Below are 25,155 nucleotides of genomic sequence, written 5' to 3'. Positions count from 1 at the left end.
AAATTTAAAAAAAAATATTATTTTAAAATAAAAGCAAGTTTGGAACTTAACACTTTTGTGTTTTAATTATTTTATCATATTACATGAATTTTAAAAATGCTTTTATTCTTTACATTTAAAATATATATTAAATGTATAAAGAAGAAAAAATAACAACATTAAATGTCAGTAAACATAATTTAAATTAAAATATAAATCTACCCTTTTCTTTTAAGTTTTTTTTTTATTTAACTATCTATGGTGCTTTACTCTTTCTACCTTTGCTCTTTATTGAATTTCTAATGTTAAACATATTTTTCTATTCAATAAAATTTTGCTTCTTTCAGTATTTTTATTCATTTTTAGAAAAAAATTCAATTGATTTGTTAACGTACATTAATATATGTTATGTAAAAATAAAATAACATTACAAGCCAGCATAAAAGAATTTAAAATTCAACATAACCAATTGCGTTTTTGCTTTGATTTTGAGATATCAACTATTATAAATTAATAATATACAAATTTTATTATATATCATTTATAAACATAATTATTTTTGTGTTAGTTTTTCTTTCTCTTTTTGTTCTTTTAATGCTTTTTTGTATTTTTTTTTTTTTATTTTTTTTTTGAAAAAGAACATATTTCTTTTAGAAAACTTTATTTTAAATAAAAATGTCCTCTTAAATGAATATTTTTTAAATTTGTATTATAAAGTGTTTAAATGTACATATTAATCAAACCAGTAATGATAATAATATACATATATAAATTACAAGGTATTTTATTTATATAAAAGTTTTAAAACAATACGTCGCGTTCGGTTTTTTTCTTTAATACATGAATCGAAACATATTTTTAATATATAGAAATTCGCTATCAGTCACCAAAAGCTTATACAGAAAAGCAAATTATTTGTTTTATTCTACATATTTTTGTATACTCTTATGTTGTCTATTGTAGTCCACTTTGTTTAGAGATGTGAAATTAGAAAAAGCAGCTTTTTATTGTCCATCATAATATACAGTCAGCTTACTATTAGCGATTTCCTCCCATGCTATGATAAAAATAAAATAAATTTCAGTTTAATGTTAAACTATAAAATTTATGCCATAAAAAAAATTATTAAATTCACTTTTAAAAAGATGATATAAATAATAACTATCAAAATTTATTGGGTTATATGATCAGCCGGAACTACGTCCACAACCCGTTTATATAGATTACCAAGCACTGTTCATCTCTCCCAACAAATACACAAAAATCAGATTATATATTGTATTTGTTAAATACAACATTTAACACATATTTTATTGGATAATATACAATTTAATCAAATATAACGGAAAATGAAAACATTGCATGGTCAAACTGCTACTGTAATCTGGTAACAGATACGACACATTGATGTGTCAATTAGAAAATTGTAACAGTTATACTTTTGTTTCTATTTAAGAGTCCTTTCTGTGTAGAAATTGAAAGTAGAGCAAAGCAGGTAAAAAATATTTAATTGTAATAATTGCCAGAGAATAGATAAAAGAAGAGTTGTTATAATACAATATATATTTGTTTATAAAATACAATTTGTATTTATAATAGTTTATTAATACTAAATGTATTCTTACTGAATTAATAAAAAAAAAGAAGTTATTTTAAAATATTATAAAAAAAAGCTATATACTGAACTTACCGGAATCAATGTAAGCTACAATAAAATCATTATGTTGCTTATTAAATGCGTCTGAATTGGTGGGCGGTATATATTGTAAATCAAACTCCTGTTCTTGTATACTAACAACATGCGAAGATGGGTAATCTCTTTGACCGCTACTGTTACTTCTGCTACGAATTAAATAATCACTTTCAAATTGTTGCGTTTGGCAATTAATATTAGAAAAATTGTTGGCTACAAATGTTGGAGATTGTGGTGTATATTTTGCATCAACAGATACAGATGACGATAACGAGCTGCAATTCGATGATGAGTTGAATGTTTCATAATGCACGCCTTGATGGTGTTGACATTGTTGTTGGTGTTGATTTTGATTTTGGTCAGCTGCAGCGCGTGCGGCTGCAAGTATAGCTGTTTCAATGTCATTACAAGTTTCAAGTTGCTGTGGTGGACAGATGTTATTTGCATTGTAAGATGAGGGTTTACCATCTTCACTAGCTTTATTGGTAAGTGCTGTTGCTGGATTATTTGTGAATGAATTCATTTTTGTATTAGCAATTTTTGAGATAGGTGTACGTTTATTATTACTACTTGATTTTGATTTGTTGCTGTCGTTTAAACCGCTATCATTAGATTGATTTACTACCTGATTATTGATAAATGATGTATTGGGTGACGAAGCGTCAACACTAGGAATCAACATTATATCATCACCATGTTGAATTGAATTGTTGATGATATCAGACGAAGTACCTGAATCATTAAATATTGCTGCTGGCGTTGATGATTTTGTCAAATTAGTAGATATTGATACGTGAACATTTCTGTTTGAGACGTTTTCCATTATATCTGATTTCTCAAAATTATCTTTTCCGTGAATTACCTTCTGTGTCATTTCATTATCCAAGAATCTAAGCTCTTCTTCATTAAAGTCACCAAAAGTGAATTGATTATTTGATAATACAAATCCAGAATCGTCATTTAATATTATTACAGCTGGGCGATTTGAAATTGTTTGCGTTGCGTTAGTTTTGTTCTGAGTCGTATTTAACATAGAATTTATTTTCTGAGCATTTGAAGTATTATTTAGTTGCTTTGCAGTTACAACTTCATTGGCTGAAGTTGTGCAAATTTTAGGAACAGGTTGTGTTTGTGTTTGTGTAGCTGCCGATAGTTTTTGTGCAACATTAGAATCATTAGATTCATGCTTTTGTTCTTTTTTCATTTTCTTCATCTGAATTACGTTATTATTAATGAATGAATCATTTGTTGTCGAATCTATTATCTGTGATGTAATAGACGGTGATAACTTTTCTTTAGATTTTTTAATACCAGCATTGGCAGTCGTATTGGCAGGGGTTGCAATTTGTGTATTCATGGTCACCACATTGCTTGAGGTAGTTAATGGGGTACTTTGTTTTTGAATTCCCTCAAAGTTAGTATTGATTTGCTGCTTAGCAGCTGCAGCAAAATTAAATTGACCCGGCGCTGATAATGGTGTTGACATGCTATTAGCAACCACTGATACATTAGTAGCACTATGTCGTTTAACAGTCTTTTCTAGAGCTGGATATTGTTGATCCAAGTTACTATTGTAATTGTCATGTTCCACACTTTTTGACTTTTGCAACGGCTGTTGCATACCTGCTTGATTTCGAGTTACACCACTTGTTGCTGCAACAATGCTGGTCTTATCATTCTCCATAAACGTGTTCGATTTTTCGCTTTTGGGATCTTTTATGTCTATATTATTTTCAAAGGTATTTGTCAATGCAGTAGTAATAGACATATCACTACTTGTTACAATACTATTACTAGTATTATAACCTGATGGCACTGTAGTTAAACTTTGTGAATATGAAATCGGTTTTGTTATAACAGATTTAATACCATTATGTTCTGGATTTAATATTGGTAACAATTCTGGAAAATCTGATTTACTTGACACTTTTTTAGCTTTTATTTTACTGCCTAAAATAGTGCTGCTTTGCTGGTTACTTGATGTCTGAGTTTCATCGGTAATTCCAGTTACATCATTTATGTTATTATTAGAAACATCTACTGTAGGCCATTTATCGACACTATTAGCGTTAGCAGAAATTATTTCTTTATTAGTTCGAGTAATATCTGCATAAGAAATTGGAGCAGGTGAGCTGTTAGCATAGCCTTTTCCAGCAGTAGACGATGATGTTGGTACGTTCGAATTTTTATGGCGTTGTTTATTTTTAATAGCAGACTCTATTGGTAAAGAATGCACAGAGTCATGATCGCTAGAATCAGATTTTTCTGACGGAGGCATGGAGGAAGTTGATTTTCGGCGTGATTTATCACTGTTTAATTGTTGGTTACTAATATAACTTTGATGATTAGAATGAGAATTGGGATGGTTATTGTTAGTATATTCTATACGATCTAAATTTCCCGCAATAAAGCTTGAATTATTTTTATAACGCAATTGTTGCTGTTGGACTCCGGATGTTAACTTTTGCTGCTGTGTATTTGTGATATTATGTGTGCGATTAAAATTTGCGACACCACCGCAGTTAACATTTGTTTCATCCATATTTGCTCGTTGTTTCTTGGTTTTTTTCTTTTTTGTAACAACATGAAATTCGGCAGTTTCAGGAACAATCGCGTCCATTTCTAAAAAATTCACATCTCCATAAGTGGATTCTGCATTAGAATGAACAAGATTTTCGAATTTCTTACGTTTTTCGGTTTTACTGTTCAACAGTTCATCAATACTATTAACATTTTTCTCAGGTTTATCAAGAAGCTTTCCATCTTTCTCTATTTCTCTATCTTTATATTTATTATTTTTTCTCTCTTTTAATTTTTCTTCGTTCACTTTGCTGTTTTCTCCAAGATACTGCAATTCTTCTGTTCCCCAAGAACGACGTTCATTTTTTCGACTAGCAGAAGGGTTTATTTTAGAGCTACCATCAACATTTTTATTAATATCAGCAGATGATAGTGAGTGATTTTTATTTTTATTAGTAGTCTTGCCACGCATTGTTACAGCATTTTCTGTATTGACTCCACTTCTCTTTAGGACGTTATTTTCTTCATCAGAGCAATTGGCTAATTCCTCACAAGATGTACTGATTTTTGATGTCTTATTTCTATGTTCTCGACTATCTTTATATTCCTTACTATCTTTATTATCTTTCTCTTTTGTATCCTTAAATTCTTTTATATCTTTGATATCTGTGCTATCTTTAAATTCTTTTTCTTTCATATCCTTAAATTTCATATCTTTTTCCTTTATATCTTTATCTTTTTCTTTTTCCTTAATATCATTTTCTTTACAATCCTTTTCCTTAATATCTTTATCTTTTTCCTTTACATCATTTTCTTTGTTCTCTTTTTCTTTTACTTCTTTATCCTTACTTTCACGATCCTTAATATATTTTTCTTTGTTATCCTTTTCCTTGGAATCCCTCTCTTTATCCCTGCTTTCTTTCTTATTTCGATCTTTTTTCTTCGGATTTTCATTACCTTTTACACCTTTTGAATCAGATGGATTTTCAATATATTTTACCAACACATGAATGGGATCTTTTCCTCTATATCCATCTACTGATTCTAAGTCAACGATCTTCGTGTTTCGATCTTGTTGTGTTTTTTTCTTCTTAGCCTTCGCCAGCGATTGGCTATTATTACCACTTGAAAAAATATTACTAGCACCTGAACTACTTTGCAAAATTTCACTTAAAGAATTTCCGTTCTCGTCATATTGACGCTGTGAAAAAATTCAATTATTTTTAATAATTACATATATATAGTTAAACTTACACTTACTGTACTTAATTTAGAAGCAAACATTGTATTAGATGATTTCAACGTGTCGCTCTTTTCTCCCATTACTGATCTGCAGGCTTTATAATTCTCATCCAAAGGAAAATATTTTTCACCACGATCCAAATGCTCAAAACGTATTTGATCATCAACAAAATTTCGTGAACTATCAACTTTTGTTTGTACGGTTGTTACAATATTTGCTCGTGGTATACGTACATCAACACCCCAACGTTCATAAATATGATTACCCTAAAGATGTTTATTGAAATATATATATATATTGGTAATATGTTTTTTTTACGTATATATACCTGAGTTATTTCATTCCCATCTGAGAGTAAAACCTGTTGTTGTTGTTGTATATCTTCAATAGGTTCGTTTATATTAATAATTGTATCATTTGGATTTAATTTATTTATAATATTGGTACCACTACTACCAACACTATCATTAGAATTTTTTGTTGTACCAGTTGCTGTTGTTCCAGCTACGTTGTCTTTTTCCGTTTCCTTTGCAGTATTTGTTTTTGTATTGCGTCTTTGTTGCTTTAAACTTGCACTAGCACGAAGCTCTTTCATAAAAGCCGGCTGTTCAAGTGTACCAAGTAAACCCCCACTATTAGCAACATTAACGTTACTTGGTAAACTTCCACCTTCTCGTTGACGCGATGATACCGATGAGAATTTTTTTTGTCTTGAATAATGATTCGAGCGTCGATGGCGCTGCCCTCCTGCACTATAATCACAATCCGACGTAGATTCAACGAGATCTTGCAAGGATCCGCCTTGCTTATGACTATTGGACGTAGTAGAAGAGGATGAATTACGTGTAAATCGTGAAGCAATAGCACTAAATGAAAAAGTTTGATCCTCTTTTTCACTTTCAGCTTTCTCCAGTAATTGCTATAAGATAAAATAATATTTATAATAAAATAAAATAATGAATAAAATGATATTTTTGTACAATTTTAAGAAATGTATATTATCAATGTACACATTATGAGGTATTAAGTTGGTATTATTTTTTATTACGTATGGACTAACGACAAACCTAATCTTTCAATGTAAATATAATAGGTGTTTAAATAAAATCGTCTAATATAAATAATATTCAGGATATTTTCAACACATGTACTTACCAAGAAAATTTCACTCTTATTTTCTTTATCTATTGGGTTTCGATAAGAATATGCTTCTTCTAATAAATTTTTTAATTTAATATCATCCAAACTGTCTACCCAAGTATCAGTTTCCTGGAAAAGAAAACATTCGTGTAAATTATTTATATTAACAACTGTTTTTAACTAAAATTATAACAACGCAATATTTTCAAGAAATTTGTTTCACAAACTGCAAAATTCCGCCATCTTTTTTAAAAAATTATAATTTTTATTTTTATTTGTGTATATTATAACCACGCACAAAACATATATAACCGTCAATTACTTAAATAAAAATATATTATATTTTAAAATATATTTACTTAATTACTCTATTTTCTTAACACAAAGTCATAAGCAAAACTTTAATATACAATCCGACAACTTCGTGTTAGCATCAATTGTATTCTTCTTCTTAATCATAACGGTAGTTAGCAGTGTTGCATACAATGATTTTAAGGGACATGTTCAGTATTTGCACGTGGATTAAATTAAAACATTTTCACATTTTTCCCTTTTATATATTATACATATATATATGTTATATAATATAACAAGCATTTACACTAAGGTATGTGATAAGTAATGATTATATATACAATTTTTAATAGTGAATCGATTATTGATATATAAAATTTTAATATTTTATAATAATTAAAATTTTAATATTTTAACTAATAATATAACAAGCAGAATGAGTTAAAAAGTTTTAAAAATAATAATAGGACAAGATACAACTAACAAAGAATAATTTAAGAATTATTATTGAATAATCACCTAACAAAGTTAGGAATCCTATCCAAGTCGCACAGCAGATGCTGCAGGGAAAAGAGAAAAACTGCATGCCATGTGCTAGGAAAATGTCCGGCACTGATGCACAAGTGGAAGAAACTCCTGGAAGGATATTTTATGAAACGTAGGAGAGATAGGCTACATTCTGTCTTTCATTAAAGAAATCAGATTTGAAAAACTACTCTAATCCGACTAAGAGGCACAAAATATCTTTTAAGTCGCAGTGCACTATTCAAATAATAAGCACATCATTTAGTAGGTTTCAAAAATTACATGTATTTATATATGAGTATGTTCCCACTGGCCTCGTTAGACCAGTTAACTTACTTGAGATTCAAGTAATTCAAGCAATCTCAAGTTAGTTAACAGTTCTAACGAAGCCAGTGGAAACGTACTCTTATATATGTATTTTTATACAGCAACTTATAAGTACTGTAACACTGATTTCAACTAATTAATGAATTTATAATTTTTAATCTAAAAATTTCTTACATACTCGTATGTATCGAAAATGCAACACTTGGTTTCAGCCATTTTTTACGCTCGTATAATCAAAAATAATGTACACGATTTCGCCACAAGAACAAAGTGCCGTTAGATGACGTCACATGTGAAAAGAAGTAGTTGCCAAATCTTATGAAGTAGTATTTCAAGTTGTCATTGTTTTATAAAGTTTTGTTAAAAAATGCGATTTAAAATTTTATTTCGAACAAAGCTCATCATTTCAGAAGAAATGTACATTATTTTTTCAAAAAAAAATTACTTATTATATTCTAATAAACTATTGAGTGAGTGAGAAAAATTGTAAATAAAATTATATACAAAAATATATTTTTAATTATGCGAATAAAATACGCTTAATTTTTGTATACAATCCTTAAAATTTCTGCAAGGAACCTGCAGCCGTTATAAATAATATCAGTTAAATTTTAACAAAAGTCAACAACTTGAGACTTGAGGTTTGATGTAATTTAAGTAACAAATTCAATTTGGTGCAAATGGGTAAACTCGTGAAAAAGATAATTTTCTAAACCCATTTACTTCTAGCATATCTGAAATATTGGCAATTGATATTGTTAATTTCTATAAATATAATCATATTAAGTTTGGAGTGAAAGAACCGGTTTCTAATGATGTATACTGTGCAAATATGAATTTGTTATCAATTACTTTTTTCCAGGTTTCTTACAATTTAGGATTACGGATTTTATATATGACAGTTTTACCAGTCTGCAAGCGAAGTCTATGTTAGTAATTCATTCATATATACCAAATAACATATTGCTCAAACGTATATATTCAGATATGACAAACATATATAGCTTTAGTGTGCGTGTTCATTAAATTTGGATGAAAAACACAATTGTATAAATATTTCAAGGCTCTGATAGAACAGCTGTAACAGCAGATACATGGTTATTGATAATATATGGATATATATATCACTGGGTACTCAAGAACAATCAAAATGATAAATTGAAAAGGCGAAATAACTTAAAAGCATTTGAAAACTGTAGTTTTCAGTCACAATTACAACAGAATTCTCAAGGTCACGACAGCAACAACGTGACTGCAGTGACAAAAGTCAATATGGCGTCAAGGACAATTGTACTGATTGAAATTAATAACACTAAGACAAAAAGTTAGAGATAAAAGTTCATGTTCCTGGCAGAACTATACGACTAAAATATAAATCAAAGCAAAAGAAAAATATTCAACATTATTTACTAAAGTCATAAGATCAGACATTGAAAAGGTACGAGTTAAAAAGTAAACTTAGTTGTAGATATTGCAAGTTCTTAACAAAATTTATTAAAGTCATACAGGTACATCGAAAATGTCATACTACATATGTGTTACTATTATTAAATTATTACTTTTACTATTAAATTTCATTTATGTACATCTATCAAATAGGAAGTAAACTCCCCTTTCATTATACTCAACTAACTAGTAAACTGAACTAGTCAATGTTTAATTTAGCTAAAATATATATATTAAAATAGACTATAAAACTGAAACTACTACTCAACAGCATCAAAAACGCCATAAACTGATATATAAAATCACTTCAAAGGCGAAAAACTTAAAAAATTTCCCAAGTAAATATCTGTATACATATTTACAAGCATTTTGCAAGCATGTCGCAAAAGAACAAATAAAATAAGCACTACTTTCGATGGCAACTCTGGACAAAATGGAAATTTTGATAGGCTTGTATATGAAAAACAAGTAAAAAATAATGATTGTGAATAAGTTATGAATTTTTATGTCAGTAAAATAATAAATAGAAAAATTAACGTATTTATTAGGAACAATGACGACACGATATACGAATAATTAACGCAAGCATTCGTTGACAGTTAACTGGGAATTTCGTAAGTACTTCCAAAAGTCGTTTACAATAGACGAAATTTTAGTCTTGGCAACCATGCGATTTGAGCTGCTTGTTAGAGAAGCGATTTCAAAAAGGTTAGGCTAAATAAGCGAGCAGTGTTGCTATTTCATGTTATTTTTAAAATAAGCAGTTATTCTTTTGTGATATGCTTACAAAAGAAAACACCTAATGTTAAAATATCAGTTATGAAGTACGCTTCTTTACTTTATTCAAGCAATCGTTATGCATCAGTCTATAGAAACGGTCTATTAACAGCTCTTAAAAAAGCAAAAAATATAAGAAAAATGCTAGTTAACTGCAATTAAAAAAAGCAGAAAATATAAGAAAAATGCTAGTTAACTGCAATTAAAAAAACAGAAAAACAAGAAAATAACTTAATAAAACATTTCTGTAAAAAACGTCTGATATACATTTCAATGCTAAAAAAATTCAATTTCACAAGTTAGTAAATTAGTGTAACGTTGCATAATTATTTCTTTACATTACAATAAAGCACCTTATGTGAGAAAAACAAATATACATACATACGTACTCTGAAACTAGTATATAAAATAAAATTTACAAAAACAATTTTTTTTATTAATAAAAAAATATTTTTGAATATACAACATTTCTATCTATATTACTAATTAAAATAATAATTCAAAAGAAATTTTGTTTAATAAAAAATAATATAATTAGAATTTTTTCTTTTTTTTAATTTATTAACTTTTAAAATATAATATGATATATTTAAATTTAACTACGATTAAGAGAAATCAATTTTAATGAACGTTATGTTAAACATTATTTAAATTTGTTTTTTTAATATGGAAAATATTGTCAAAATTTATAGATTTATATGTAACAAAAATCTCATTTTATATTGATTAATTTTTATTTGCGAACATAATCTTCTTTCAACTATGAAATATTCAACCATTAGATTCAACCATTATTCAACATTTTAAAGCTGGTTGAGTAATTACTGCTTCAACGGAAGGCGTCGATGTGAATTATAACTCTGCTAGCCGATATGATTTGCTTGCGGCCTCAACCTTATCGATAATTTTTGATATTGCAGCATATATTGGATTTCTCGAATAAGAGTATAGTGCACGACCACGTTTAATTTCATTGACCCAATTGCACAGAATTACAAACGAATATATGATATTCAGTTTATCGATTTTGATTTCTTTGAATGTTAAATCCTTCTAATCCAGATAATTGATAAAATCCACAAAATTATTTATTTTTCCATTTTGTGTGAAGTATAGTTTGTCGAACATATGTTACATCTGGCCAAAATGGAACTATGCAATAATATAAGTTTTTAATCCTTACATTACCAATAACTATTTTTTAGGTCCGCTTGCCCCAAGAATGGACAACTGTTGTGAAGCTGTAAATGTTTCTACCCAGCGCATAATATAAAAAATTTAATGTTATGTAATGCAATATAAAATAATGTAATGTTATATAATGTAATGTAATGTAATGTTATATAATGTAATGTAAAGTGACTATATTAAGTTATTATTATATAGAATATAAAAATTCACAATTCATTATATCAAGTAAATGTTTTGACAGACGCTCATAAGTTAGATTAGAAATTCTAGTATAATGTCATATAATATCACAATGGGCCATTTATATGTAAGAGCATCGCTTTCTAAATATAGCAGTAATGAAAATCGAACTAGTTTACATTCTAAAAAAAAAAACTGAAATTGTTCGTTTTAGTCGTCTACACGATTTAAACTACGTTAAAAAATCTTGCTAACATTTAACAGCAAACAACTAAAAAAATCTTATTATTAAAACGTAATAATATCTATAACATCAAACTGCTTTCGAATTTTTGAACATCCGCGCAAAGTTGCACTCTTTACAACAGTGACTTGACTGATAATCAAGTTAACTCCAATTATTTCGTAATTTAAACAAACCAAAAATCATTTCTAGTATATTTTTGACCCAACATGGAAAAGGAATATTTATTTGAACGAATGAACGTCAACTACAGCGGTCTAAAAAAGTATTCGTCATTAACAAAATTTTTATAAAATGTTTTAATAACAACACAACGCAACAAAAAAATTTAAAAAAAATAATGTAATTTTCAACATTTGTATTCTGTTTATTTGTTTTAATTGTTTTTACTCCAAAAATTTAAAAATAAAATAACAAAAAAATCAACTCTATTGCGGAATACCAAAAATAAAGCAAAAAAAGTATTCGACATTTATGCAACAGACTGCAATTTTGGTTAGCAAAAACGGGTAAATCCCATATTTTTATTTTCTATGAAGAAAGTAGCATTTGGCTCCTTATTATAAAGTGTTTGCTGCAGTGAAGCCTTAATATTTCCAAAATGGGTCGTAAGGGAAGAGAAATTTCTGAAGAAGTTAAAGTACTTGTAATTAAACATTATAAAAATGAATTAAGTAAAAAAAAAAAATTGGTGAAATAGTAAATAGACCAAGAACTACCATTCATTATATTATAAAAAAATGGAAAGAAACAAAATCGGTTAAAATCAAAGATCCGGTCGATCTAAAGCACTTTCCAAAGCAGATGAGCAGTGGTTAGTATGACAAATTCAAAAAAATTTCAAAACAAATGCCACAATTTTTTATAATAACGTTCAGGAATATTCGAAATTCCACAATCTATTCGAAATTCGATCAAAATTTATGGTTATAGAAGAAGAACTGTACGTAAGAAACCATTTGTAAACAAAATCAATACAATCAAAAGGCTACCATTTGCAAAAACTTATTCAAAAGAGCGAAAATCGTTTTGGCATAATGTAATTTTTGCTGTTGAGAGCAAATTCAACCTTTTTGGATGCGATGATAAGATAATTGTGTATAGAAAGCAAAATACGGAGCTGAAAGAATGCAATACAGTTGCTACTGTTAAACATCGTAGTGGTGATGTTATGATTTGGGGATGTATGCGGCATCTGGTGTGGGAAATATCGAAGTAAAAAGTGGGATAATGGATCACAAATTATATATTTATATATTAGAGAAGAACTTGAAGCAAAGTGCAGAAAAACTGTGCATTGGGAATGATTTTCAGTTCTATCAGAATAATGATTCAAAGCATTCTGCGTTAAACACTAAGCTTTGGTTGTTATATAACTGTTGAAAAGTGATAAAAACACCTCCGCAAAGTTCAGACCTAAACCCCATAGAACATCTTTGGGATCATTTAGAGTCCAAATTAAGAAAACCCAACTTTTCAAACAAGCAACAGATACAATAGATTCTAATGGGCGAATGGGCAGATATGGATCCAGCTATGACAGCAAAATTAGTCCAATCAATGCCAATGCGTTTAAAAGACGTAATAAAACATAAAGGACGTTTAACAAAATATTAAATTTTAGTTATTGTTACTAAAATTGCAGTCTGTTGCATAAATCTCGAATACTTTTTTTGCTTTATATTTGGTGGTCCGCAATAGAGTTGATTTTTTTGTTATTTTATTTTTAAATTTTTGGAGTAAAAACATAACAAATACACAGAATACAAATGATAAAAACTGCATTATTTTTTTTTCATTTTTTTTGTTTCTTTTTGTTCTTGTTACAACATTTAACAAAAATTTAGTTAATGCCGAATACTTTTTTTAACCGCTGTATAGAAGATTTGTATACAATCTAAAATACTTTTAGGCTGATGTTATTCTGTAAAAGTGTTATATCAAGTCTATAGTAAGTATGACTTAATTATTCAGAATAGAGAATGACCATTGATAAAATCACGAGATTCGTAATGATGACAAATTAGGATATACATGTATCCTAACGCAGTTTATCTTTATTGAAACTATCAATTCTTTTTGGGTCTCGTAAATCAAGGGTTTTTCCGATAGAGCTTACTGCTCTACATGTAGAGGGTATAGTTTGTCGGAACATAAACATTTCTAGCAGAAACATGTGTTTAATCGATGAATTAAACCATTATGAAGTACTTAACTTACATCAGTTTATTATTAGTACAATGATAAGCTGTCATAGGAATGTTATTTTAATTTATAACATAGAAATATTATTGATAAATGCAATGATGAGCTAAACATACAAGGTACTTTATGTCGGATACCTACAACCTCTTTAGCACTCCATACATTTAGTTATTAATAAATAAATTATTTTATTAATAAAATAAATTTCTGTACTTATTTTTCATCATACTAATTATCGCATTCAATTTTCTGAATTTTTAAAAAGTGAAACCTAACATAAATTTCAATATTTCTGATATTTATCAGAAATTATTCTAATATACTATAATTGAACAAAAAGAAAATTAGTAATTTAGCATAATCAATTCTAATTGAATTCCACCCCTTTTTTACGTTAATTGTTGTAATCGACGAATTAATAGTTTAGCGATAATGGTCGTGGGTTCCTTTTTGACTTTGCCGAAGTTTCAACATTTTTCGTACTCTAACTATTTTAAGCTAACTATTTTTGATTTTTAAAGACAGACAAAATTTGTTAACGGTAGCTAATCTTTAAGTTATTTCGTATAATTGCATCCATTCATAGCCAAAATCTTATAAAATTCACAAAAACTATGATTGTAAAGTTTTAATGGATTCGCTGAAAAACAAAGAGACTATTTGGTTTGCAGACTAATAGAAAATAAACAACGTTAGACGGATTCAATTAAGAATATACAGAGTGGCCAAAATAAAATACAACCAACTTCAAATTGCTGTAACTTTTAAAGTGTTCATGAGAATTGAAAGTATCTAATCTCAGGCTAATCACTAACCGTATGGGGCGATACGCAGATCTTAGATCAGTCACTGAATAATCACGATGCTGATGAGGAATACACAAATTAATCATTGAAATGGATAGGACTTTGCAGAAACCCCCCAGCTATCAAAGAGTAAGAGTGCCCAGATGCACTAACTCAGAAAAGGCTCAACATTAGAGAATCGAAACTGCAAATCACTACTGCTGGACCACTCAAATTTCTAAAAATACAAAAACGTTTGTGCTTGAATGTTATAGATTATAATGATACTGTCATGTTGCAAAAATAACTAATAAACAAAATATAATTTGCATGCCGGGCTATTTATTTTTAAAAACAAAAATAATACACTTTTCTGTGCGTTGTAGTTGTTTTTGTAATCCCATACGATATGTATCAAAGGGTTGATGCTGGTAAGGAGTTAATTTTGTTTTTTTTTTCCTTTCATGCAATTCTATGAGATTAAAAAAAAGCAACTACACATAGAAAAGCGTTAAATTTTTCTATTTTTAAAAATAAATAGCCCAACATGTAACTTATACAGTATGGCTTCGATTAATGCAACCCTCGAATATCGCAACTCCTCGCTTATTGCAATCTCTTAAATTTTCCCTGTATTACCTTTGATATTGCAACTTTGAAAATTGACTACCGCGAAGAATGCAACTCCCTCTTTTGCTAATTGTTTTTCTCTCTTGCATTCTAAATGTTTTATTTGTCAGTTATGTGTATTTATTTGCTCTCCTTTACTCAATCATAAGAATTTGCAAACACACTCTCGGTGCATAAGAATATTATGAAATCATGAAATTATTCCAGATAATGTTATTTCTCAACAAGAAATAGATAAGTGGGTTACCAAATTTTCTGTGGAAAATGTGTCTCTTACTGAGGACAGTGTAATTACACTTTAATTCAAAAATAACGTGGCAGTAAATGCATTTAACACATGCATAGAATGGGCTGAGGAAAATTCCATACCTCTTACAAAAGTTGTAATAATTAAAGATCTAAAAATTGGGGCAGTTGTAACAATGAATCTTAATTACAATAAAAAGCAAGTTGAAATAACAAGTTGTTATCATAAAGTATGATTGCAATTATGTTGTTATAAATAAAAATAAATAATCATATTATTTTCTAATAAACTTTGTGTTAATGTCTCTTTATTAGATTCCAAAATTTTAAATGCACTAAACAAACTAAATTCGATTATTGCAACCACTTCGATTATTGCAACACCCTCGAATTCTATTAGTTGCATTAATCGAGGTCATCATTATATTATATTATATTATATTATATTATATATTATATATTATATATTATATATTATATATTATATATTATATATTAATAATAAAATGTAGTATTATTATTTATAATATAATATATTATATTATTTTATATATTATACATTACATTTCATTATTTTATGTATTACATTATATTATGATATATATTTTATTACTTTATATATATTATTTTATATATTATATTACTTTATAAATATTGTTTTATGTATGACATCGTATTATTATTATATTATAACACTTTTTATATTATACTACTTTTTTTATATGGTATAATATAATATACCATACCATATAATATATATTATTTTATATTATATTATAAGATTTTATTATATTATATTATATTATATATTATATTGTATATTATATTGTAAATTATATTATATTGTATATTATATTATATTCTATATTATATTATAATATATATTATATTATAATATATATTATATTATATTATATTATATTATATATTATATTATATTATATTATATTGTATATTATATTATATTCTATATTATATTATAATATATATTATATTATAATATATTTGCTTTATTTTAAAATGTGAATAATAAGAGTTACTATTTCATTTTTATTGTTTCAATAATAACTGTTACGATTTCTGGTTATATCAGTAATTCGATATTAATTTAATATGTTTATTTGATTTTAAATATTTTTTATTTATTTCTAAATTTTTTGAGTCCTTACGTCGAAAATATTTTAAAGTCGGTTTTTGTTTTTTAACATGTAATATGTGTATCTTAAAATACAACGTATGGAATAAAAGTTAAAATATTAAAAAACAAAAACTGTAATATAGATAAATATCAAAATTATACAATAAAAGCTCACTTTATTATGTGCTTAATATTTTTCCTAAAATGTGCAACAATAAAATAAATATTTAAAATACCGAAATACAAATATTAGAAGGCTGAATTATAAAGTTAGGTTTGAGTTAAATAAGTAAAGCGATTTTGAAGAAACTCGGCCCCAACTAAAACAAATACGTAACGTTATTATGGTACTATTGAAAATTATTTTAAAAATATAACTACAATATAAAACATATTTGAATTATATGTGAGCATGCAAGAGATTTCCATTTAAGGATAAGCCGTCGATCTCAAGAAGTCAGGATTCACTTCATTAAAATATATGATTAAATTATATAAAAACCATAAAAATATATAAAAAATCATATTCATATTTCAGTTATACCACTTTTATCTTATTTTTTATTTAAAGTCAGATATACAAAATATATTTTACAAATAAAGTCAATACAACCTTGATCTTTTGTGCTGGAACTACAGTACGCATGATTTGGGTTCAATTTCTATCAAGGTCTGGTCTGGTCTAAATACAAGCTTTAAAAAATTCTTTAGAAAATGGTTGGTAACAGAACTTCATTCCTGAGAGGGAACTTCAGGACTGAAGCTTCAACCACTCCTTAGATTCGTAAAAAAGCGACTTATCCTACATTATACATACGTATGTTGTAAGAATATTTAGCTGCATCTGGGTGTCGCAAAGAACTAATAGTCTATGTTTGATTTACAGCTATCTAGATTAACATAACCTTATTTAATATTTTTTAAAAACTTCGGTTTTGCAGACACTTTAATTCATTGATTAAAAATTTACTTAAATCAAATTTAATGGATAGAATTGTTGACATTATTTAATATGAGTTCAGTCTTTTAGTAGCTATACAAATTGGACTTAAGTACTTGAGAACATTTTTATAATTCAAGAAAATATAATTAAAAGAAAAAAACATTTCTAATATTAAGATTATTTTATATATTATAAAAGTTAACCCATCATAACGTTAAGAACTTATGACAAGTTAAATAATATATCTATTCACACTATGTTTGTAAGTTTTTATAAAAGATATTCATTGCTTTGTAATGTTTTTAAATAATTTAATAGCATTTATAAATCTAGATTCTTTCTTCAATATGTGAAACTTCTTTTGTTTTGACAATTGCTTAACACGCACTACTTTTGGTGAATTTGCGAAAATGGAGAAAGAAAAATATTGATATATAATAAGAAAGAAAGAAAAAAAAAAAGACAAAAGAAAAATAAAATATAATAAGTAATATGGGTGTAATATTACTTACAGATCCATATGGATAAATTCAAAAGTGGTTTACTGAATTTCATTTCAATTGTTTCATAACCAAAAAAGGTGAGCTGTCAAGATGCCTAAATGAGGTAACAACTTTCAATATGGTGTACAAAATTTATGATCTACTGATAAAAGAGCGATTAATTAAGCTGGACGAAATTACTGTTATAGGAGAAAACTCAAGTTAATAAGATTATAACATTTTGTAAGACTATTGCTATATAAAAAAAGTTATTAACAAGACAGATGAGTGCAGTGCAAATATTTTAGAGCAATAGTTTTTGTTTCCATTTATAGATGTGGTAGATAAGCAACAGTTTTAAGGGACAGTCTGAATTGTGTACTTCATCAGAATATATTTCAAAAGACCTGTCTTAAATTATAATGAACTACCATTATTTGTATTGTACGACGATTTAATGAAGCCGTTGTAAGGATCAAATTTAACGTGAAAATTTAACTTACACCAATTCAATTAATAAAAATAGTAAATATAAAGGGAAAAACTACATATAATGAGTTTTAAAATTAATTAATTCCATATGTAAAACTCAATTGCTTCAAAGCAGCACCTTGTTTAATTCAAAATGTTTCTTGTCGCTTACAGTGGTAGAATTGTGGTGCAAAACAGCACCTTGTTTACTCCAAAATGTTTCTTGTCGCTCACAATGGTAGAATTGTGGTGCAAAACAGCACGTTGTTCACTTCAAATTGTTCCTTTGTCGCTTACAATGGTAGAATTATGGTGCAAAACAGCACTTTGTGTGCTTCAAAATGTTGTGTCGTCACCTGCAATGGGAGAAATTTTGTATAAAAGGAAGTCAAATTGTGGCTTTCGTTCCATTTGTGATTTCACACCATTGCAGGTAAGTTGTGTGTGCTACGGACAACAGTTAGAGCTCGGTCCAAGCGACCTGAACACATGATGGTTTGTTTAGCCTTTGCTGACGGTCGTCAGGTGAACAATTGAGGTTGGATGAGCGAGGTGACGTTGGTTGCGTTACCTTTCGTTTGGCTTATGCTGACGAAGGATAACTTAACCAGCCAATCAGATTTCCATCTCGCCATTGTTGGTGGAAAACTGAATGGCAAATTACCAGCACTGTATTAGAAGATTGCTAGGGACAACAGCGGGAGCCCGGACTAGTTGGTCTGAACACATGACGATTGGTCTGGCCATTGCTAATGATTACCATGTGGATGGACGAACAAGTCTGGGTGAAGTGAGATTGGGTGGGTTGCCTACTGCTTGGTTATGCTGGCATAGTGTAGCTCAACCAGTCATCCGGACTACCATTTGGCTAAAGCTGATGGAGGAATAGATGACGAGTCACCAACAATGTTAGGAGACGTGTAGAATATACGAGCGTTTGGCAATTGCCGACGAGCGTGTTCAGGCGTAGCACCAGGGAAGGGACCTTTGCCTGGCTATAGCTAACAAGGGTATTCATCCAAATCTTTAACAATGATTTGAGGCCTTTTGTGATTTCACACCATTGCAGGTTTAGCATTGCTGATTTCGACAACGCTTCCCAACGATTACAATCGCTCCCAACATTTCCAACGAATTTCGCACCATTGCAGGTTCTACATTGCTTTATTATACATTATAACAGAGATGTCCAGCTCAAAGAACTTGAACGTGTTTGGACTCTTTACAACAACTTAAACTTATAGTTGCAAGGTTCCGGAAACAGAAATATAGAAGGTGTTGCAAACATATTTAACTTTGAAGATAAAGTTCGAGTTTTTATTTGTAAACTTCAATTGTAGATGGGCAAAGTTCCCATATGAAAAGCGCTTCTAAATAACCAAATATACGATATCATCAGTATTTATTCGATAAAATATTTACGACAACAAAATACATCTGTAAGTACTCGCTGATGAAATCAATCGATACTTTCCGGAATACAAAGAAAGTGAATCAAAAGGTATCCAAAAGCTTGTTCGTAATCTTTTTGTCATTAATTTTAGGGAAGTTACTGATGAAATCCAAAAAGAGGAGATTGATTTACAAAATGTTGGAAACTTTAAACAAATGTTTGAATCTGTCTCGTTTGAGGAATTTTGGTGTAAAATCACAGTTTTATATATTAAAACGCGCGAAAAAGTCTTAAAATCGGTTTAAAGCAAGTAATGACATCAGGGAGCGAAAATAACAGTTGTTTCAAAAATATTTAAGAATAAAAGTAGGAACTAAAAGTTGTCTGAACTCATATTTAGGTATAAAGTTATCATTCTAACAACTTTCATCCTTAATATTATGTATGATTTTTATATATGTGAGCGTTTTAAAATAAAACTCAAAAAATAATAATTAAATTTCTTTTTCTTGATTTTTATTTTTATAAGTCAAAAATAACAGTTATTTGTGCGTTTTGAAATAAAAAGCAGAATGTAAGAGTTATTTTTGATGAATATAATATAAAGTAAATTTAATTAATTTTTTTGGAGTTTTATTTTAAAATGCGAATGATAACAATTATAAGGTGATTTCTATTTTCTATTTTAATGGTTCTTGAATGATAAGCGTTGTAGCTTTGAGCACTAACATCAGCTCCAGGATTTCACAGCTATTAAAGGAATTGCAAGCTCAAAAAACATATTGAAGATTTTTACATTAAATTTGCATTTTTTTGTTATTATTTGTGCGTATTACTTAAACGAACATGATGAAGTTTCTAATAAAACTAATAATTAAAATAATCATACAGTTTATTATTCTTAAACTTTGTGGTCCTTACTAAAAACAAAAATATCACAGTAGTCCTTGGGAACTACTGATGTAGAAAAATAGGTTTAATATTGATCAAAATTTTAACTTCTTTTGTTTATCAGTAACTTAACAAAATGCATTTATTAAGATCATTAAGATTTCTGCTTTATTATTTTTCTTGTGGTCTTTTTCATTTTTAAATATAACCTTTTGTTGACGTCACTTTCAAAGGAATAAAAGACGTTCTATAAACTTTTGTTTTTAATTTTAAAGAAATTATTGTAAATGTTTTGTAATAAATTTTCTGCTGTTCTTTTTTTACTGTCAAACCCTATAATACTCAGAAACATTGTGGTGTCTTTAATTGATAAGACGTCAAACCACAGCATTATTTGCATTTGATTTGGTTTTCAGAAAAGAAATTGATAATGTATATTAAATAAACGCGATCATAACTAATCATTACTAAGAGTCGAAAACAAGCAATAGGGTTTGACCACATGATTTAGAAATTCTAAATATTAGATCTAATATAATTTAACTTAGATTCAAAAAAGTGTAAAGAGCAAGACTACCCATGTTCATTTAATTCGAAGTAATTCAAAAAATAATTATTATAATACCGCAACAAGTTATAAAACTTTAGATATATACACAATCCTAAAAGTAAAAGTATTATTGTGTTTAAAAAAAATTTATTTTTATTTTATTTTTAAATTTTATATTTTTATTATTTTTTAGTTATTTTCCCCACTTTGGTAACATACTCATATCGTTACAAGTAAAAATTGTGTGTCTATTTTTTGTTCCAGAGATTTTAAATACTAAAGACGACATAAATTAAAACCAAACAGGTTTTAGATTCTAAAAAATAAAATATATTTTAAGTTTAAAAATGTATTTGGAACCTTATCTGTCTAGGTTTTAGAAAATGAAACATATTTTAAGTTTTAAAATATATTTCAAAAGGTTTTAGGTTTTAGAAAATAAAATATATTTTAAGTTTAAAAGTTTATTTGAAACCTATTTAAATATTTGGAACGTGTTCTGTCCAGGCTCTAGAAAATCAAACATATATTAAGTTTTAAAATATATTTCAACAGGTTTTAGGTCCTAAAAAATCAAATGTGTATTTCGGGTTTTAAAGTTTTTTTGAAACCTTTTTAAATATTTGAAACCTGTTCTGTCCAGGTTTTAGAAAATCACATATATTTTAAATTTTAAAATATATTTCAACAGATCTTAAGTTCTAGAAAATCAAATATATTTTAAATTTAAAATTATATTTAAACAGGTTCTAGAGTCTGACGCTTAGCTTAATTTGTCTCATAAAATTTATCTTTTAAAATTATTAGCAAAGAATGGGGTCCCCGTCTTTCGCTAAAGTTGTAAAGATAAAAGAAAATGCTATACAAGAGATTTACAAGAGAATGCACTTATAACTTTAAACCGTAATAATAATTATAAAGAAAATAATCCAGTTTATTACACTTTGAGGCATTAAAATACTTTATCGAAATAATAAATTAACTATTTTCCTAGATTATAAATGAAATTTATATATACTTAATATGTATAAAATTGTAACCTGTCGTAGATTATACACTTTACAAGAACTAATATTTCATTAAAATAATTTTAATTTATTTAAATTAATATTAAAATGTATATACGCACATTTCTACAAGCGATAAACATATGAAATATATAAACCAAACATATTACAGGTTATATTACACAAAAAAACAAAATGCAAACCACAAAATTTAATAGAAAAATTTATTTTCAAGTCAAAAAAAAAAAAATTTATATGATTTACATAAGGACTATAAAAAAACCAAAACTATTATTAACAAAAAAAAAAAAAAATATGTTAGTATGTGGGACTCTCATTACCTTCAAATCTGTGTCTACAATTTTTTCTGATTTGTGTGCAGCAGCTGGTGTCGGTTCTTTATTCAAGTTAATATTGGTAGTGACATTTACAGCAGCAGCACTAGATGTAGCGCCTGCCGATTTAGCAGCAGCATCAGACATCGGATTATGATTTGGTAAAGATATATCGACTTTAGACGGTTCTAAAGACGTCGCTGTAGGTGTCGGAGTTGTAGTAGTTGATGTTGTTGTTGTTGTAATTTCACTTAATGTTGATCCAGCAATGGACACAATGGGCGTATCAGGTATAATGGCGGCGAGTGATGCGGTGACAGATAAAAAGGATTTGCCGATTTCATTGTTCATTTTCTCGTAAGAAAGAAAATCGCAACAAATGCCATTAAAAGTAAAATATTTTATTTTCGTAGGATAATGTATGAAGGAACGTTTGAAGAAGAAGAATATCCGATTACTTATGTTACGGAGTTATATTAATGAGTTATGACAGTGCAATAAAATTATTACACCAATTAAGGATACCCAAAGTCACTTTTAATATATGTATATATATATAACAATATCTATATTTATTTGTTTGTATACATATGTATATGGATCTGTATACATACACACATAAAATATAATTTTGTTCTGTATTTTATTGCACTTTCAGCATTTTGATTAATTTAATGCTACTAAACACTACTTTCACTATATTATTTTATAATGTTCTTTTTCAGTCAATACAATTCAGAATAAATCATCTGTGGTTCAAATATAAGAAATGTTTAATTAATTTACTTTTTTAAAAAAATTTTTGCTGCGTAACATACACAATGCAAAACACGATTTGTCAAAAATTCGCCATTTCAACACATTAAAATGATTAATTCAAGCCGCATATGACAAATAAAGATGTTGGAAAGAGACAATATTATAACATGTTTTTATAAAACAACAAATATAAAAATTCAGGGTTGGAATATGATAAGGCAAAAAGCTAACATTGACCAACGATGACAAAGGTTTATGTCTACTAATTAATAAGTAATTTTTAACAAATGTTACAGAACTAAAATAAATTATGTTTATGTAAGTGCGTATAAAACTCAGGCTTCCAATTAAACACTGTTATTATTAACAATAAATAAATAAAATTGTCTTTTGCCAATTAATCATCAAATTTTATATTTATTTTTGATAAACATTTATGAAATAATTTTAGCAATGTTTGGATAGAAGAAAAATCAGGCGCCTGTTATTTGACCTTTTCGTTGTTATATTTGTCTCTCTCTAACTACAATTTGCGAAACACGTCATTTTCAATAGATTTTTCTACCTTTGTATTGCTTCACAAATAATTCTTTTTCAAAATTTTTTTATAAAGAATAAATTAAAAATTTTGTCTACATATTTTAATTTTATTATTATTTTTAAGAACAATATTTAATTGTTTAAATTAATAAAACACAACTTATTATTTCATTAGTTTCTTTATGTTTTCACAATTTTTATTTTTTTTATTCTCTTTGATTTTTCATTCGTATTCGACTTAACTTAAAAAAAATATAGCACTCATGTATTTCAATTTTATAAAGTTTAAACAAAAAAAGCCGGATATTTATTTTAATATTATATATTATTACTTCGTTTTAATTGTCTTTTTTTAATTAATTTAATTTGCTGTAACGCCGATATTTAAGGATAATATGAACAGCAAAGTTCGACACAATTTTTCGTATATACTTTACTGTCGACTTGTGTGTGTGCGTAAATTTAGATATTGTGAATTCATTTTACAACATCGCCACACCGCGGATAAATATAACATTAAAATATTACAAGTTATAGATGCTACAGAGATGGTTTGACTACAAAAGAAAAATTAAAAAGTTTAATAGATAATCGTGAATAAGTTCATATAATTTTTATAACTTTTAATTAAAAAACAAAAAAACGAAAAATGTGAACATATAATATGTAGTTATTCTTATAAATATATGTTTTTATCATACATAATTTCTAAATACAGATAATATATTAATTATGAAAAGGGAAAATTCAATAAAACATATGAACATAGAACACATGAGCATAAAAATAATAAAAATTTATTCTTTAAGTTGAAAAAGAAGTTTCTTTTTCTCAATTTTAAAAGAATAATTTAAAATATTAAAGCATCTAATTGAAATTAGATTTAACTAATTAACTTAACATGAATTAATTAACTCTTAAATAGTACATAGCATATTCACGCTGTCTCATCTATGCACTTGCTTATTTATATTGAGTGAACGTTCTCATTATAATGAGCTCATTTATGTAGCTGATAGAACTTTTATAAACTTCATTTATTAATGTATCACACAAAACAATTATATATACGTATAGTTAATATATTAAATCATTTACATACATTTAATATATCAATTACATATTTAATTAATAAAAACAAATATTTTATTAAATACTTATTTCCTCAATGCCTTTGTTTTGGTTATTTCCCTTGTGGGAAAATAAGGAGACATTGCTATT

At 27.4% G+C, this 25,155-nt stretch overlaps 1 protein-coding gene across 1 annotated transcript; it reads right to left on the bottom strand.

Annotated features, from left to right (window-relative positions):
- Nucleotides 1-779: 779 nt before the first annotated feature.
- LOC119669488 (probable WRKY transcription factor protein 1) lies at nt 780-23,248 on the bottom strand. The gene is made up of 6 exons (XM_038079392.1): nt 22,642-23,248; nt 6,591-6,704; nt 5,764-6,354; nt 5,447-5,701; nt 1,670-5,393; nt 780-1,036 (listed from the first exon to the last, which is right to left on the bottom strand). The coding sequence occupies exons 1-6, from the start codon at nt 22,984-22,986 to the stop codon at nt 984-986; spliced, it is 5,082 nt and encodes a 1,693-aa protein (XP_037935320.1). The 5' UTR covers nt 22,987-23,248; the 3' UTR covers nt 780-983.
- Nucleotides 23,249-25,155: the final 1,907 nt, after the last annotated feature.

This window comes from Teleopsis dalmanni, chromosome 1 (genome assembly GCF_002237135.1).
Source record: "Teleopsis dalmanni isolate 2A chromosome 1, ASM223713v2, whole genome shotgun sequence".
Lineage (NCBI taxonomy): Eukaryota > Metazoa > Arthropoda > Insecta > Diptera > Diopsidae > Teleopsis > Teleopsis dalmanni.
Note: the sequence above shows the minus strand (reverse complement) of the source record. Positions and strands in the feature narration are given on the sequence as shown.